General features: G+C 39.7%; 2 protein-coding genes across 5 annotated transcripts; one reads left to right on the top strand and one right to left on the bottom strand.

Annotated features, from left to right (window-relative positions):
* The first annotated feature begins 538 nt into the window (after positions 1-538).
* Positions 539-11658, top strand: LOC110978188 (uncharacterized). Of its 4 annotated transcripts, none has more exons than XM_022232968.2 (8): positions 539-833; positions 3814-3820; positions 4560-4628; positions 6041-6104; positions 8565-8666; positions 9342-9521; positions 9659-9790; positions 10354-11658. In XM_022232968.2, the coding sequence occupies exons 1-8, from the start codon at positions 758-760 to the stop codon at positions 10474-10476; spliced, it is 753 nt and encodes a 250-aa protein (XP_022088660.2). In that variant the 5' UTR covers positions 539-757; the 3' UTR covers positions 10477-11658. The 4 variants fall into 4 exon arrangements, with proteins under 4 accessions (XP_022088660.2, XP_086994428.1, XP_086994439.1 ...); XM_087138302.1 differs by having other exon boundaries at positions 3814-3870; XM_087138309.1 differs by lacking the exons at positions 539-833; positions 3814-3820 and adding an exon at positions 3825-3874.
* A 1506-nt stretch (positions 11659-13164) lies between these two features.
* LOC110978187 (uncharacterized) lies at positions 13165-16284 on the bottom strand. The gene is made up of 2 exons (XM_022232967.2): positions 16113-16284; positions 13165-15493 (listed from the first exon to the last, which is right to left on the bottom strand). Exons 1-2 carry the CDS (start codon positions 16149-16151, stop codon positions 13484-13486), a joined length of 2049 nt encoding a protein of 682 aa, XP_022088659.2. The 5' UTR covers positions 16152-16284; the 3' UTR covers positions 13165-13483.
* Positions 16285-16861: the final 577 nt, after the last annotated feature.

The following is a 16861-nucleotide window of genomic DNA, read 5'->3' as shown; positions in this document are numbered from 1 at the left end:
CTTATCCAAAACAAATTTCAACTGGCCCTTATACGCTTCCGTAGAAAAATCTACTTTCCACTCAACAGAAAATGTGTCTGTTTCGCTTGTCCGTGTACTTGCCGCATGTTAGCTGACGTTTGAATGGTTTCTTTTCCAAATCTGTAATTCTATAGGTTGAATCTTAAAATTGCAGCTGCATTCCAGCAGCTATTGTGTTAGAATGGACATCTGAAAGGTTTTGCTTTATATAATGGTAAATTCAGGCCTTGAAGCTGACAAACCTTCCATATCAGTCCTTCATCATGCTATGTCTGTCAAGGCTTAACTTCGAACGATTACTGTTCTGTGGCACTTGTCTAAAAATACTTAGCTGTGACGTATTGCTATGCGTGGGCCTGCCTAGCCTGTAGTTGCAGGCGGTGTGTTTTTGACCTGTTATGTTAGTCATCCCACTCATACAAGAATGCAAAGAAAAGTCACAAAGGAAAGTCCGTCATGCATGCAAAATAAAGGGCGTATGGAGCCAACTCCACACAATAGCAGCCTTACCTTGAACGCTTTTGTGAAAAACACGTTTGGTCGACATGGAATAGCTTTGCGGATCATACATACGTACACACGCCGTGTACATAGTATTGCATTTAGTGTATAACTTGCGAAGCACGGAGATATTTACCTTCTTGCCAAAGTTGCGACTGAGTTTCACCTATTTTACTTGGCGGCAAAAGGCTTCCAGTCTTTGTGATCAACATGTGAGTCTGGTTACGGCTGCATTATGGGATGTTTGCACTCGATAGTTTCTGGAAGCTGGATTGTATATTTTGTAGTTTTACTGTGTTCCATCTCATCGGGTAAGTTGGTTAATTATGCCATTAACCCTGCCGGTTATAAAGAAACAACTTTCCTCTTTAATACACAACTGCACAGAGAAAGTAACAAGCCTAAAATCAACAATATGTGTTGATGACATTCATCATACCGTTTTAAATGTCAGACTTTCTGCCATGTCATTATTATCATTAATAGTGGAGGATAATTGTATTCTGCGGAGCTGGAGAGAGTCCAAAGTATATGCAGAGGGATACGACAAATAATTCTTCTTACATAGATCGATTCGGTTATAAATTTACTAGTTTTATCTGTAGGATGACTTTTCCCTTATTCAAGTAAAGATGGTGGAAAAGAATTCCATATACCAGACACCATTTTTCACCTTGTGCATGGCCTCATTTACGAAAGCGTATAAGTTCCCTTTGCAAAATTCGATTTACTACCCCGCCGCGAGCCCGCGACGGGATCTTGTTGCGGCGTCAAATTGATATCCCGCCGCAGCGAATATTTCAAGAGTTAAGTCTTATTCTAGAGTCTTAAGAATAAGTCTTATTCAGCGCGCCGTTTTCAGCTGTATCTTTAGAGTGAAATACAGTGAGATTTCGTTTTAGATTGGTAACTGGTACAAAAGGGGATGTTGCATTTCAACAAAGTTTGTTTTTTCCGACACGCACACAAAAAGAAACTTATTTTGTGGTGAATTTCCACATTTAGATGAGAAGTAGACTGTTTTAATGCCTTCCAATATTTTCCAAGTGACAAATAGAAGCCAGCAGACTTTCAAATTAAGATCAAAACAGTTAAACAATGTTAATGTAGGCTCCATCCAATAAGTTCTCGACAAGAATGTTACGTATTTGCCCTTCCCAGCACCCTGCAGTGTATGGATGGTTTGTGACGAGTGAACGCGTTGATCTGATATCAAATAGACTGAGGATTTCAATCCAGTTCATGAAAAAGTGTGTGTTTGTTTCCCTTTCACCATTTTTCTTTTTGCCTGTGGAAATCTACTAAATCAAAGCAGATTTAAGTGTAAGATTGACAGCAACATCGAGGTTTGGTATAAAATGGTAAGACACACACATACACAAAATATGCACAGGCGTCGCCAGAATTTTTTTCTGCGGGGGGGGCAAGCCGTCTAGTTAAAACAATAACATTTTACTGTGGGAGGTCGATTTTCTTTTTTTCCCTCTATTTCTTTGGTTGCTTTCTTTTCTTTTTCAGGGCACCCCCTCGCGGTGCTTATGTAAATAGGATTATTTAAAGTATAAATGAAAAAGGCACAGTAATCCTTTCAACAGGCGGTCTACCAGGGAGCCAAAGTAGTCTACCCCATTTCCGGATATGAAAAGTCATACCCCTAAAAGAGATTTCTTTTGTTTTCTTTTGTGTTAGAAATCAAGCTTGGTTGAATCAGGCTTTGTATAAAGCAATCTGAAACCCAATTTCACTGGATCCCACCCTGGTTATAAATCTGAGTACGACGACACGCTAAATAAGATTTATGATACTAATGAAGTACAGTGTACATGAAGCGGCGGGATTTCAATTTCACGCCGCGGCAAGATCTTAAACTTGCCACGGCGAGATACACATTCAACGATTTAACTCGCCGCAGTGATATAATAACTTGCCTAGGCGGCGCGGTGAGATGGTAATTCGAAAAAATTTTTGCAAGTGGCCCTTATACGCTTCTGTACCTATATTAGACTGGTCTGAAAAAGTCCAAGTTTTGGAAAGTGATATTTTCAAAGTTACATATGACTGTTTAAATCCTATGTCATGTAGATCACGACAGCGAAAAAAAAATTAGCATAGGCCTATACGGTATTCTGAATACTTAAACTTTGAAGTGTAAGTGCTCGAAGCTTTAAATCACCCAACATGGAGTTTCAAACTAGGGACAGGGTTTTCGTGTTCAGAGTGTGAATGTTATTTGATGAGAATGTGTATAGACCCTAAACTCTGCGGTCGAAATTAAGTTGAGATTTTCTCTGACCAAGCTTTGTCATAGCCAACACTGTCTTTCTCAGCAAAGAAATCTTGCCATGGCGTGCCAGCAAAATGAAGGCGAAGGTACAATGTACATGTACCTCTCAAATATTGTGTTGCTTGTTGCTTAAGAAAAATACGAGATAAGACGCTGATCAACAATCAGTTTGTTTGAGTAAACACCTGTCTGATAGGTTAATGTATTTTTTAAAAAATGGACCCCCAAGTCTTTCACTTTCACACAAAATAGTTCAGCTTTTTATAAATACGGAAAGGTTAGAATCTATTCTTCCGAATCAATTTTAAATAAACGTTTTTCACTGTGGGAAAAAGATCTGAAACGATCAATATAGAGGGAATTTACGTGTACGTCGACTTTACTCAGCTGAAATTTGTAGAGAATTTCGTCAGGTTTCATCAGGTTTCCGTCAAATGTTCGTCAGATTTCCGAACTTTCATAAATAGAGGTCCTTGCCGAATTGCAACAAATAATTGCTCAATCACCTTGGACACCTGTAATGACACATTTTTAAATCGAAATATGGTGTTCAAGAGACCGAATTCAGGTGGCTTCATTCTTTTAGCCCCCAACAAGCCCAAGATTAAGCTAACATCATTGTTAAGTGATGAAATCGTTGAGACATATGCATGTAGATTGAAAGTCATTCTAAATTATGGTCAAAATATTTTGGGGAAACCACCTGCAGTGGAAACTCGACTAAAATCTTAGGTTATTTGTCTGGATAAATTTTACTCTATTTTGAGTGCTGATTCACTGAGAGGGGGTAGCCTAAAAACAAAACCAAACAAATAAAAAAATGCTTAGGGTAAATTTTAGAAATATAATTACCTCCATAATAAACTTGAAGGATTATTTTAGTCCTAAAGAAATATTACAAAACTGCATTAAAAGCCAGGCTTGGGTTATTTTCACTTACTCTTTATTCTGCTATCTTTGTTTTCCCTTTTCTTGCATGTTTTCAACACAACGGTATCTTCAAGCAGAAGCCCAGTAAGTTACAAAGAACATAATGTTTTTACAGGAAAATTACATTTATGTGTGTAGGTAAACTCCGTAAAAGTGATTTCATATTAATTTCCGAAACGAAAATGTTATACGTTTAAGGGATGACACAGCAGGGGATGAGGGAAGTGGAAGACATAATAACACTATTACATGCGTTTACCTGTACATTCTTTTTTTCTGTAAATGTTTGGATACCTATTGAAATTAAAATGAACCTGTCTGTATATGAGTGCAGTTAAGAATATGCAAGTGAAATGAATGGTCAAAGATCGTCGACAAGTGAGATTCTCAACGTCCCAGTAATCTTTGTGTGTCAGTTTCATTACTGTAGTCATTTTCAAAAGCAATTTGGTACATTTTGTCCTGATAGGGAGATAACGCACTTTTTATCCTAGCAAGGACTGTAAATAGCTTATACGTTGGCCTATATGTCTTGCACAGAACAGATATAAACCAACATACCTCAATTTGTATACATGTATAGGCCTATATATCGATGTAATGCGCACCCCTTCAATTGTGTAGTCTACACTCCAGAAGTTTCAACTCAAATTATCAGCTTCCATCATGTACTTTAATGAAATTAAATATATCGTCCTTGTTCAAAACCTATGGTCGATTCATTTTGCCGATAAAAGCAATATTCTTATAAGAATCTTACTGGGGTGGCTTTCCCTTTCCGAACACTCTCCCTTAAGAAGTGAGGGTTTTCCTTTCATTTCAGAACGGACGTCGGGTTCCAGTTTAGGAACAATTTTACCGCGATCTCTAACGATGTTGACAACTTTAAAAGGTACGCGCTTTCATTAACTGATATTGATTATTTAACTTCAAGTTTCATTGATTGTTTCACTTCAAGTTTTACTGATTGATTCACTACAAGTTTTATTGATTGATTCACTTCAAGTTTTATTGTACTAACAAGATACGTTTTTTAACAGATTGAAATAAAAATCGTCGTTTTATAACCCATAAAATATGTCATCAGTAACATGAAAGCACAAAACAAAGGAACATTCGCATAGATGGTGCCAAAAAGGCCTTAGAATAAATTCGAAGGGAAGGCCCTTTTGAAATTCATTTTTATCTTTTTATCGCAAACTGATCCAGGGCCTCCAAAAGCCACAAGGTTTTTGGCAGATTTGACAGAATTAAGAAAGGATGTACCCAACTTCTGCCCTTCTATATGATGTAGGATTTAAAGTCACCCAAATGTCAGTACAGTACCGGTACCTAGCATTGGAAGAAAGCACAAGGGTGCGGTGAACGTTTAGGGTTTCAAGAAATTTCAAACCGAACAGTGAGGGTAATTCAAATAATGAAAAAAAGTTACATGTGCGTGCGTCTTTATGCTTAGGCCCTATACGCTTAAAAACAGGACAGAAAACTCAATACTAGTGAATTTTGGTAAGAACAAAGTCTTCATTATCTCTCGTTCAGTAAACTGCTTGTTACTCTAAAACTGCATGGAAAAAAATTGTCCAACTTAAGTGGCTCACAATGAGAAAGTTAACTCCTACATAAAGATTGGTAAAATTTGGAGGGGTTAAATGGAAAGCAAGTAGTTTAGGGGCTTTAAAATAAGCTGTAATCCTTTTTAAGAGTAATTTGGAAAGGGACTTCATGGTTTTTAGTCTACACGCAAGCAGGCCTATGTATATGTGCATTGCCACACAATGTGCGCAGTCTGCAAGACTTCCTATATTTTTGTTGCTTCCACACTGTGGTTGACCATGTAGAAGTAAAGGCATTCAGTTAGTGAAACACATAGTTTGGTTGAACGCCTTCATGTACCTTTGTACACATGTAGGTGCACTGTGGCCTTCACCTGCTTGAATTTCCAGTCGCAAATATTTTGCTTGGATGGTCACATTTTTTGGTCAATCACAAACCAAATATTTGGGGACAACAAATTCTCATTTAAATATTGTTTTGAAATGGCAAAAATGTCTGCAGTTGTGAACAGTTCTTCCGTGCACGCTGAATTTGACTTGCATGTTCAATGTGAAAAAAAATCGTATAATTTTGTGTATTTTTTGTATGTTACATGTACAACATGATATTACTTTTGTCCTGTGGGTTTAAAGAAACTAACAGCTCACCTTCCAACATTTTCAAACGATAAATTTATAAAATCATACAACATGCCGTACACTTTTTAAGAAGTTGTGATAACATTTCTTTTTACTCCTTGTCATTCTGCAGTAAACTGTTTACTGATGTTATTGATCTCTTCAACTTCAACAATACTGAAGTGAAATCCAGAACGGTTAGTATTTCTAAAAGCTAACAATATATATTTTTGTTTAATTCCTAAAAAGATGAATATCACAAATTTCCCTTAAAATATATCAGCCTGTTAAAAAAATATCCGAAACGCACTTTATCTCATTTTACGTCGAAAGCCAACACGATTATGATCGTAGTTCCAGTGTGTGACCCTTTTCAATGTCAATCTGAAAAGAGTACATGTAGGCCTTACAAGACCCAATATGTCCACGCATAGAGGAAGGACACGGAAGGAGTTTGAACTGCCTGGGCTATAACATCTGGTCAATTATACTCTGATTAACGAATGAACAAACTTCCAGACAAATTATTTTCCTTTTTCTTGCCACAGCTTCTATTATTTATTATTTTGCCAGATACCGAATCTGTTTTGGGCAAGCTGGTATCAGTCATATGGGCTGGTAGGCCCCAAAACGTACATCAAACAAACAAAGGGCTCCCAGGTCCGATGTACATGTATTGTCATTCGGCTTACAGACCAATCATATAATAATCATGAAATAATAGAATAATCCATCCAACATTTTAGGGTCAGCGCTGGTTGTGCTATGGAACATGCAGCAACCCCACCCCCTTGGGTACATAAGAGGTGTGGCTGACCCCTTACAAATTACAGTGTAACATGGAAAACATCAATGTCAACAATAATTTCATTGGTACCCTGTACCTTAACAGTAAAAATACATGTCACATCTTAGGAAGTGGCTATCTTCGAATCCTGTTAAAAACGCCTCTAAAAACAAATATCCTTTAAAAGGCAGGTGCTGGGGGTGGTGGTGGGCAAATTGACCCAGCATGCCCAACAAGCTGTGACAGAATGATCCTCACATGAGAATTTCCCTTCTAAACTAGCACTGCCTGATAGAAGTAGTCTGACCCCTTGCCTGATTGGCTAGAACAATGGACTGTGATTGGCTACCAGTTAGTGCAGAGTAACTCTGATTGGCCCGCTTTATGAATAATTAGTTATAGAATCCTCTCCAGAATCCACCTTTTGTGAAGCCTTCAATTTTCAAGCTGCCATAACTGCAAGAAAAGGGGGAAGATTGAATGCAAACTGGTTCAGATTTGTGGGGGTCTGTGGCAGCTTTCTGGGACCATGAATATAACCACACAAGGCAGTGCAGATTTTACAGCATTCTTCTAACTATGAGAAAAGAGTTGGGCCGAGTGCAAAACGTATAACATCCACCAGGAAGTGTGACAGCTATCTAGGGCAGTGCATGTGAGCCTATGTGCCTATATCTAATACATTAAGATTCTTCAATCCATGCAAAGCAACAGATCTGTGTTCGACCAAGTTTAAAGGGCTCTGTCAACCATGGAGCTATCAAACACAAGGAGTTAGAACGAAGTCCTACAGACCGTAATCTGATTAACCACTCCGGTCGGCTCCATAGACAAGGCGCGGTTACCAGCCCCAGTTTTGAAGACCCTAGACGTTCTTTGTACACAATGATTGCCACCACCAGGTAGTTTGTAACCCCAAGACTCGCCGTGTTTCGGTGTGGCATACTGGAGTATTGCTTGATTTACGCCGCATGCCCTGAATATACATTTGCAGTTATTGCCCTAAATGAATGCTATATTCTGGTATGCTTACAAGAGTTTGTGTTTTATTTGGATCATTTTTAATACGCCATTTATACAAAAGTGTGTTTTAGTAGATCTCATGCATGATCACTCCTTATGATGAAATTTTTTCTCATGAACTCAGCTTCCAATAGTGGTCAACATTTTCTTGGCCAGCCTTTGTCAAATTCGTACCAAGTCTATGAAAACTGGTATATTGGAGGGGACGAATAAAACTACAAATTTTGGATGGATAATGGAACAATACATGTACATAAAAATAAAAGCGTTTATTAGCAATGGCAACGATCATCGAGTACTTTGAAATGTCAGAGTTGCAACTCCCGTGTCCTTCCTGTATGATCCACGGAAAATCGAGCAAGAGTATGAAAGCCTCAAGTTTACTTTGGAAAATGTGACAAATCACGATATAGGCCCATGGTATCCTTTATCTTGAACCGTACGACAGAAGCGGGGAAGAACTTCAGATCCTAAATCCGCTCCATTCTCCTTAAGAGGAAGGTGATGGGATACAGTTTCCTGAGCTTTTGTAATTAAGCTACGCATTTGTCTCAAATTTCCCAACATTTCCAGATCTTCTTTTGATTTAGAATTTAATACATCTGTACAACTTGCCAATATTAATGAGTCGAAAATATGTCCAATTTTTTTTCTGGAAAGCAGACTTTTCAAAAAAATTTTTTATTAAAATTCCATTCACTCCCCAGTCCGAAGAAACTTCAACTCAAAGACACCAAAGACTCGTGTTTTCATATACTGACGACGGATAGAGACAGACGCTGTTTTCAATTACTGTTGATTCTGTTAGTACACATGTACATGTATACGTGTTGACATTGTTTCCTAGGTAACTAAAGGTGCAGATGGGAGGATTGAAGTTAACTTTATTCTCAACATCGACACAACACTAAAGGAAAAGCTACAGGCCAGGAGTAGGCTGGAGAAGAGTGTAAGTCATGGATGTCGTGGTTTGGGGATACATATGTACAGCATTATTTCCAAATTGAAATTATTATTTGTAGAAGAATGATACATAAGAAATAAAAAACTCAGAAAATTAAAAGCCACTAAAACAATCCATTACTGGTGAAATGTATTCAAGTCCCCTGAATCCGTATGAGCTAATGGCTTGGTTTGGTGCGCGATTCATCCATATAACGTACACTTCTTTTTTTTCCACATAGCTGATACAAGTAATTGTGTGAAGGAACATGTCCGTGTGTTCCAAAGAAATCCTTCATAACTAAGATCTACCGCTGTAAACGGATTGAGAGATAAAGTGTGTTAAAGAGTCGAAAAGTGGGTGAATGGAACAAATTATCAGTCGAACATTTATCATCAATAGATTGGGAAAGTTTACCATTAAAAATTCCCTATGAAAACAGTCACACTGTTACCCCAAGTAATATTAAAAGTCAAAACTTAATAATAAAATTCTGAGGCAGTATTAAGCAGCATCATTCTTGCTCATACTGGGACACATAATCATTCTTGACACCAACTCACCACCTGATTGGGTGTACCGTAATGTGTAGCCATCCGCTGGTACTCGCCGGCTGGATTTTATTCTACATCTAAATTGAGAAACTATTTTAATATTGTAATTTGACTTCTTTTAATATAGCTTCGGATGGAAGACTATGAGTGCGTCTTTAACAACACAATTTTCACTGTGGACGGTTCAACGGTGTGGATGGCAACCAGCTTCCGAGATAACTGGCACCAGTACGCTCCGGAAATCACTATTGCAATTATCTGTGGCCTGGCGGCGCTGGCAATATTTGTCTCGTCTATTTACCTTCTTGTAAGTGAATTTGCCAGTGAGTCTTAATTAAACTTCGCAGAATGCTAAATGAATTGTGCCATGGCAGAAAATAAGTACATCTAAGTCTGCAGAATACACTTTGAAATTATGCTGTTGTCGTCATTTATTTTAATCAGTGTATGAACCGAAAACATGAAAAGATCGAGAAACACACCCCGCGGAGATCACTTCCCCAATCCTACAGCGCCAATTCCCTTGGACAAATCAACGGGGGCTTCGTGATGGAAGACATCAACGGCGGACAAAGAGTAAGAATTTTGGATCTAAAAATACATCATAGAGGCATGTGCTCATGTTCCTTTCTGGTGGCTTTCCATGGATATTTCGTGCAATTTCAAAATGTCACTATTTGTATATATCTCTAAGATGGCAGTTGTCTTTGTAAAGATTTCTTAATACTCGACATAGAAATATGGATTAGTTGACTAAGATTTGCCTCTGCAGTTTAAGTGATACCATAAGGTACTCCGACGATAGACTTGCTTAATACTTTTTGAGTTTCTTCTCAGTGTGAACAGCGCGTTGTCCTTGCCGCGTGACCAAGAGCAGTGTTTTGGTTTGGCCAAACGTTTTCGCATAGTTTCCACTATTCTCGTTAGTGCAGGCAAATTGTCATTTTTGAAGTAGGCCTATAATCCTGTAGTGTGTGTAGGCATACTTGATGGCTAACCAATACATTCGAAGCCAACTGAAGCAACACCCTCAAATTTCTTGGGAGAGAGACCAAATGAGAATCGTGACAAGGATTCGAGCCAACCTACAGAAGTGACTCCATTAATGTATTAAAGAGAGACTTTTCGTTTTATTTCAGGTACACACGCCGAAGTCAAGCATTGGCTCGACGCGGTTCTTCAACGATCGAGACACGCTATACGACAAGCTCATTTATGCATACTACGAAGTCCCGCCAAAACACATGTACAGTTTTCTGTAGGACAGCTGAACTATACAACTCATATAAAAATAATTGTCTGATCGTGCTTTGGACATTCTTTTCTGTCGAAAACGTCTAAATTGTTTGTTACTGATTGCTTGATTTTTATTCATATTAAGCCTACGGCAAATATCCGACAAATATGCTTTGTTTTCCATGAATGTATATGTACACATTTTCTTCTTTTTTGGTCTAAGGTAATGAACTAACACTATGGGAACAGACTGCAATGAATAAAAGTGACGATGAAAAATATTTTTATTTTAGGCATTCACAAATACAAATATAACATGCTTTCAGGGTTGATAGTTGATGTTACCATACCTTACAAATATCAGTGTCTGATAGCTGAAATCTCATTGGTCCGTTCTTGCGTGTTAGCTGATTTTTTTCTGTCTACCAGGCGCGCACGCGCTAGTTGTGTTCTTAGTTTGATTTTCTTTAGCACTACGAAATCAGTAGGCCCAAGAAGCTATTAAAACTATACTTTGTCAAGTGTCGATTAAGCTTACCATATCAAAAATGTATGATTTCACTGACGTTGAACGATGCTCTGCACACTACAGTTATTAATCCAAGTTACTATCTCTTGAGCCTAGTGTCCATATGGTCGTAACGAGCGCCGACAGCACGCAAGATGTCAAGACGCTCGTAGTCGCTGGAAAGACGTACACTCACCCACACTCACACCCCCGTAGAACAAAATGGCGTCCGAAACTCGAAATCTTTTTTTCCTGTTTAGGTAGTGACACTGCAGTTTGAGGTATTTTGTTTATGGTCCGCTAATTGTTGATGGTTGGGTCGTCATATGTTAGTAATAAGAAAACATCTGTGGGAAAATGAATTTTATTCTCGGGAAATGAGTCATCGTACGCTTGTCATGCCAGCATCCGTGTTTGTATAGACCTACTCTGGCGACTTAATGCAGACAGTCGGCAAAGTTGAACCAAGTTCACCTTTTCCCCTATCCGTGTCACCACTTTCATTTGATTGCATATCGTCAAACACTGATCGATGATGCCTCTGCGTCTTTTTACGTGGATATGGAAACCAGCTTTCTTTACTTTATCTGATCAAAATGGCAATAATGTCAGTATAGTTTATATATAGTGAAAAAAATAGTACATGCAATTATTTAAAATGTGCAAAAATAATAAATGCCTATTTTTCATCTGCCTCTAATGTTGATTTAAAGAGCCATCTCTTCCTTTTTATGAATTTTTGAGTCCTTTTTTCATGTCATGATCCTATTTTGTACCAAACATAATCGTAGTTCAGCCGAGGTCTTTTATCCTCATGTAATGAAAAAAAAAATGTTGGGTTAGGCCAAAGAAAAAGACTCCGGTTTCTGGTCATGGGCTTTATCCAAAAGTGGTGCGGTCACGCGGGTTTTTCCCCCTCCTCTTTTTTCCTTAGAAGTGATGTACGTGCACATGATTCAGGGCGCATGGCCTTGTTACTTAATGTTGTGAATTAACATTAATTAGCATTAATTAAAAGACCATAAAATCTGACGAGAGGCAATGGATCATTCATCTCATTCAAACAAGACGCTTCTATTCTTGGCAAGACTGAGCTTGTTAAAATACAGTAGCACAACCATGGAAAAATCATATGTGAAAAACAAATGTTCAGCTCCAGTTTCCAGTTTTAAATAAAATCCTCATGAGGTAGCAGTACATGACATTCTTTGCACACTGTTTTTTGCTTTAGCTGAGAGGAAACAAGTTGCACGTCAAATAGTCAATGAAAAAAAATTAAAAACAGTTCAGCTCAAGAGTCAAAATGAAAATAAAATCTCATGATATACTGTGCGCATTGTTTTCTGTTTTAGCTTATAAAAAACTAGCAGCATTTAACACACTGGGGAAAAAATTCAGCCTAGAAAGTAAAATCTCCTGTCACTCTAATGTACCTTTGTTCTTGTCAAGTGACAATGCATGAGTTGTTACACATATTGTCATAACACGATGTCCATCGCCACTGCATGCGTATGTTACCGCCACTGCTTCGCCGACACTGAAATAAACTGGCCCCTCACAGTTGTTGCTCAAACGCGTTTTCGATTTGTATACTTACATAGGACATAAGACCACTTCGTTTGTCAGGTTCACAGACGTATATACGTGGGCCCGGGTCCGAAAGAATTGGTTACGGCCGCAAATTACACCCAGTATTTGGCAGCATCCACGGCTAGTTCCCTAATCATGCATGATATCAAGCCGCAGCCAACTGATTCGGACACGGCCTTTGTGTAATGACACACGAATGACGTCCTCTGATAAGAGTGCCCGACTGAAATGTGTGGAGGCCTAGGACGGGGATCCCTTAACCGTACAAATTACTCATCATAGTTATATATAAATTACTCATCATTCCACCCATCAAAAAAAACCTTAAAATTGCACAGTAGCAGAATTCCTTCCAATCGTTTATGCAAAATAAAAAAAATTCTTTATTTTGCCGACGCGCAGATCTACGGCGACGCGCGCGGTGACCAGAAACCGGAGTTTTTTGGGTTTTTTTGGTTTGGCCTTACACTTGATAGATTGCCACGGATGTGTCCTCTCTGGCACAAACCTAACGGAGTCGGAATGGAGTCTTCATGAGTCAATATCAAACCTGATATTTCAAAGCAATAAAAACAAACACACAAAACACGAAAAGCGAACACAAGAAGAAAACAAAGCAAATACAAAATACGTGTATTAAGATTCTGAAAACAGGGCTGACGTAAGTTTTTTTGGGGGGGTTCAGTGATTGTGCTTAGGAAAATATAAGCATGTACGTGTATTCACACATTCACAGCGCGAGATCTCAAACTATTTGAGGACGTCCTTGAAATCGAAAAGGGCGAAGGGTCGAGTTCGATTGTAAGTGATTGATTCCAGCGACCTTCTGCAGTGAGTTCCCTATTTCGATATTTTCGTCCGCTTCTGCTGAACTTTATAAAAGGGGTACGTGTACTTTACGTGTCATGTATGCCACAACGTGCAGATTTTTGATATTACGTTGGGGTTGGTTTGAAATGGATAAGGCGAAGGTTTTGCCTGAGAAACATGGCCACTGGAGACATGTCTACCTGAACCCAAGGAAAACCCCAGAATGGTGAGAATAAAATGTTGTACTTATCACACTCTGTGGCAAAGCCAAGGGCTAAGCAGAGGGCTAGTACCTGCGCAGTAGCCAATAGGACAAAAACCACCACACACACCCTGATTAACCTGCAAATGAATCTGCTCCGCGTTCGCTTCGATTGCACCCTTTCCCTGCCCGTGCGCTGCTCAATTTGGGTAGAACTGGTGGCGCTGTCACTTTGCACTGATAACATGGACGTTTGGGTTGTGATTGAGGGCAAACTCTTCCTATTTCTTTCAATGTTATCTTCTCGGGAGTAACTGGGCTTAACTAAGTCCACATGACTAAGTGAGCGTGATTTCACCAGTAACTGTCGACTTGTACAAAACGAAGACCCTCGTGTAGTTACGCGATTTTCTGCGACCTCGCTGCTAGGTGAAGTGACATCCTGGCTTTGCTTTTCATCGAAATCGACGAAGCCAGAGGCGGGTGATGGTTTCTCCTTCGAGAGTAATGAGACCGTTGACGTAGGCTGCGTTTGTTTGTCTTCATACCTCTCTTTAGAATTCATTTCTACCCAAACATCAGATGTTCTTTGGACGGTTTCATCTCTTTTTGCATGCTCAACTTTCTTTGGGGGGTCATGTTTTCGACCAGTGTCCATCGAAGGTACTGTGACCTCAGTAAGCCGTGGAGTAAGCCTTGACAGGGGCCTTTCTTTGGCCTTTCTTTCTTGGGCCTCTTCATGCAGAGACCCTTTTCTAACCAGCTCATAGGATGTCTGATCCCTGCCTCTAGGTACCATTTGACCAATCCTGGAAAGACTGCTGTTGGTGGCCGCTTTGGTAGGCACGGCCGCGGAATCTGATCGGAGTGCCCTGCACACCTCATCAGCAAACTGGACCCTCTTTAAGGGGCGATTTCTGTTGATATTTGGTGACACACTGAAGCTGGCGTGCACAGGAGGACACGTTATGCTTGCTGGTTGTAAGTTTCCCCTGACTGCTATCATTGTATTGGTGGAAATTTCGGCGACAGATTGTTTACAGACAGCCACCTTCACTTGCTGTGAGGTGGATATCATCGCCTGATCAGTATCACGATGCTCTTCCTTCTTCTCTTGACGGCTACAAGATAACTGGGGCGTTTTAGCTTTGGTGTTGTGAAAAAATTCCCCTTGCTCTGCCAAAAGAAGGCCCGTCGTTATCGGATCTTCGATCTCGACCGAAACATCATTATTCATATCATTTAGCGTCCCACGCCTTTGCACTTGTTGCATTTCACGTGGCTTTCCCATTGCCTGAGACCATTCATCCCCTGCCTTGACTTGACTTGCAGGTGGATGATCTACATCTCTATCTTCTTGTTGAAACTTCAGCTGTTTGGAAAAGTGAACTTTCCTGCCTTCGGAAGTGCCCCACGAGAAATGATACGCCGCGGTGTTTGGAGAGGTTTGGTTCGCTATACACCTCTGCATTTCTTCACGTTGTTGTGACCAGGCTGCTAGTGGCAGGTCCCTTTCTCTAGGGGGTTCCTCTACTCTTTTCCTCTCAGCATGTGGTGCTTGGCGTCCAGTGACATTACTCCCAAGGTCCTCAGAGTCTACAGATACATGCACACCGCTGACGCCTTGGAGCTGCTTTTGTTTTTCGACTAATCCTTCTGTTGCTTTGTTGTAATGGCCAACAGACGGATCACTCAAATTGCTCATCTTTTTTTCATCACAATTAAGAACAGTTTGCGTTTCCTGGGGTTTCTCTCTGCTTTCCTGCTTCAGACCGTCTGGAATATCCGGTACTGTCGGAGAAGGATATCTCTCGAAATTCCTTCCCAGACGTTCGTCTGACGTCGAGGAGGAATTTAGTTTCACTTGCTGCGTGGCTTTGTGGCGTAGACGTTGTACCTGGCTCCGCATCAGTTTCTTGTATCCCTGCAATGGCTGGATGAAAGAGAAAAATAAGAAGGGTGTTTAAAAGTTTGCTGAAACTGGTTGAGTGAGCATGATTTTGATATGTACAGAATCAAGTATCTCTTACTAGCGATCTTGTTGGGAATGCTGGCATTTTAATTCTACAAAGTCATACTTATTATTTCATCTATACTTCGACAGAAAAAAACTGGGTGCAATGATTAAATACGTGGGTGTGAATTTTTATTACAGACGAGCACTTGAGGCATCGATTCCATTTTCATAGATGCAGGTTTATTTTAAGAAAAACCCTCAAACTACACATGTCACATGAACCGGCGTCGGGGTCAAATTTTTGACACCAATAAACTAGGTTAGTGCAAGTATCATGAAAGATTAGAAAGAGAGATTTAGGCATTCCTGTTTTTCCATGATCGAATTGATCGCATTCTTGTTGGTACTACAAGGGGCATTGTTAGTGTTCAACCCCAGATCCATTCTCTGTACGTAAGTCAGAGTGCAGTGATAAACGCCATATTGCTTTGACCTAACCGTTAAGGTTACATGTATATCGTGTGCATTTTTCGAAGAATTACTAACAGATGAAATTGTTGTTCCCTGTTGAAAGTACGAAGATAAATGGTCTTACCTTTTTCTTGCAATTTGCTGAGTTACTTTGTCCATCCATTGTTGTCCATCAAAGAGGCTTTTTTGGCCCACTGACCAGCAGGTCTACATTAGCCTTACATTTTCAACACTGCTGCTTTATTTTTGTTCGAGAGCACGCAGTATGTATCCACGCGCAGAGCAAAGGGACAACGTGTGCGCGACGCAGTGTATTGTGATTATTCTAGCTCTGTGTGACGTCACAGTGGATCATGTCCGTTACCAGGCACATTATGCTTCCGGGACATAAAGGTATCGCTAGAAAGAGTGGTAACTCGATGTGTAAAGTGAAGCCTGCTGGTTGCATACACGTTTGTCTACAAGTCTGTGGAAATTCAGAGAAAACATTGATTTCTATTTGAAAATTGGATAGGACACGGTGTCCTTTATCTTGTGTGAGCACGAATTTCATCAGTGAGGGTTTGAACGTTTTGAAACGTGACGCGTTCGTCACACTAGAACGGCACGCTATCGTGGTATGCCGCTCGTCACTAAATTAGTCCGGCGGAGGAATGTCTTGTCCATTTTTTTAGATCATTTTTTGTGGCAATTATTGAAAATGGTTCTAACGTGTGCATCCATTGGATACCCATAGTCTGACCTCTGCCACTTTGCGGCTTGAATTGCCTTTCATTTGTAAGTTTATTTGTTTGTTAAAAAGTCATAATTATTACATAATACGACACTGAATTTTGTTAAAATTAGTTTTTGCCAGCAACTCAACAGATGAGA

This window comes from Acanthaster planci, linkage group LG01, assembly GCF_054643075.1.
Source record: "Acanthaster planci isolate LZ-2023a linkage group LG01, COTS_SCS, whole genome shotgun sequence".
NCBI classification, from domain to species: domain Eukaryota; kingdom Metazoa; phylum Echinodermata; class Asteroidea; order Valvatida; family Acanthasteridae; genus Acanthaster; species Acanthaster planci.
This window is presented reverse-complemented; position numbering and strand designations above follow the sequence as displayed.

Bases quoted from the DNA above. Each gene is read 5' to 3' on its own strand.
- LOC110978188 (XM_087138302.1), top strand. From the start codon at position 763: ATGTTTGCACTCGATAGTTTCTGGAAGCTGGATTGTATATTTTGTAGT. The intron at 6,105-8,564 runs GTTAGTATTTCT...ATTGTTTCCTAG, and splicing joins CTGAAGTGAAATCCAGAACG to GTAACTAAAGGTGCAGATGG. The intron at 9,522-9,658 runs GTAAGTGAATTT...TATTTTAATCAG, and splicing joins TCTCGTCTATTTACCTTCTT to TGTATGAACCGAAAACATGA.
- LOC110978187 (XM_022232967.2), bottom strand. From the start codon at position 16,151: ATGGATGGACAAAGTAACTCAGCAAATTGCAAGAAAAAG. The intron at 15,494-16,112 runs GTAAGACCATTT...TCTTTCATCCAG, and splicing joins CAGCAAATTGCAAGAAAAAG to CCATTGCAGGGATACAAGAA.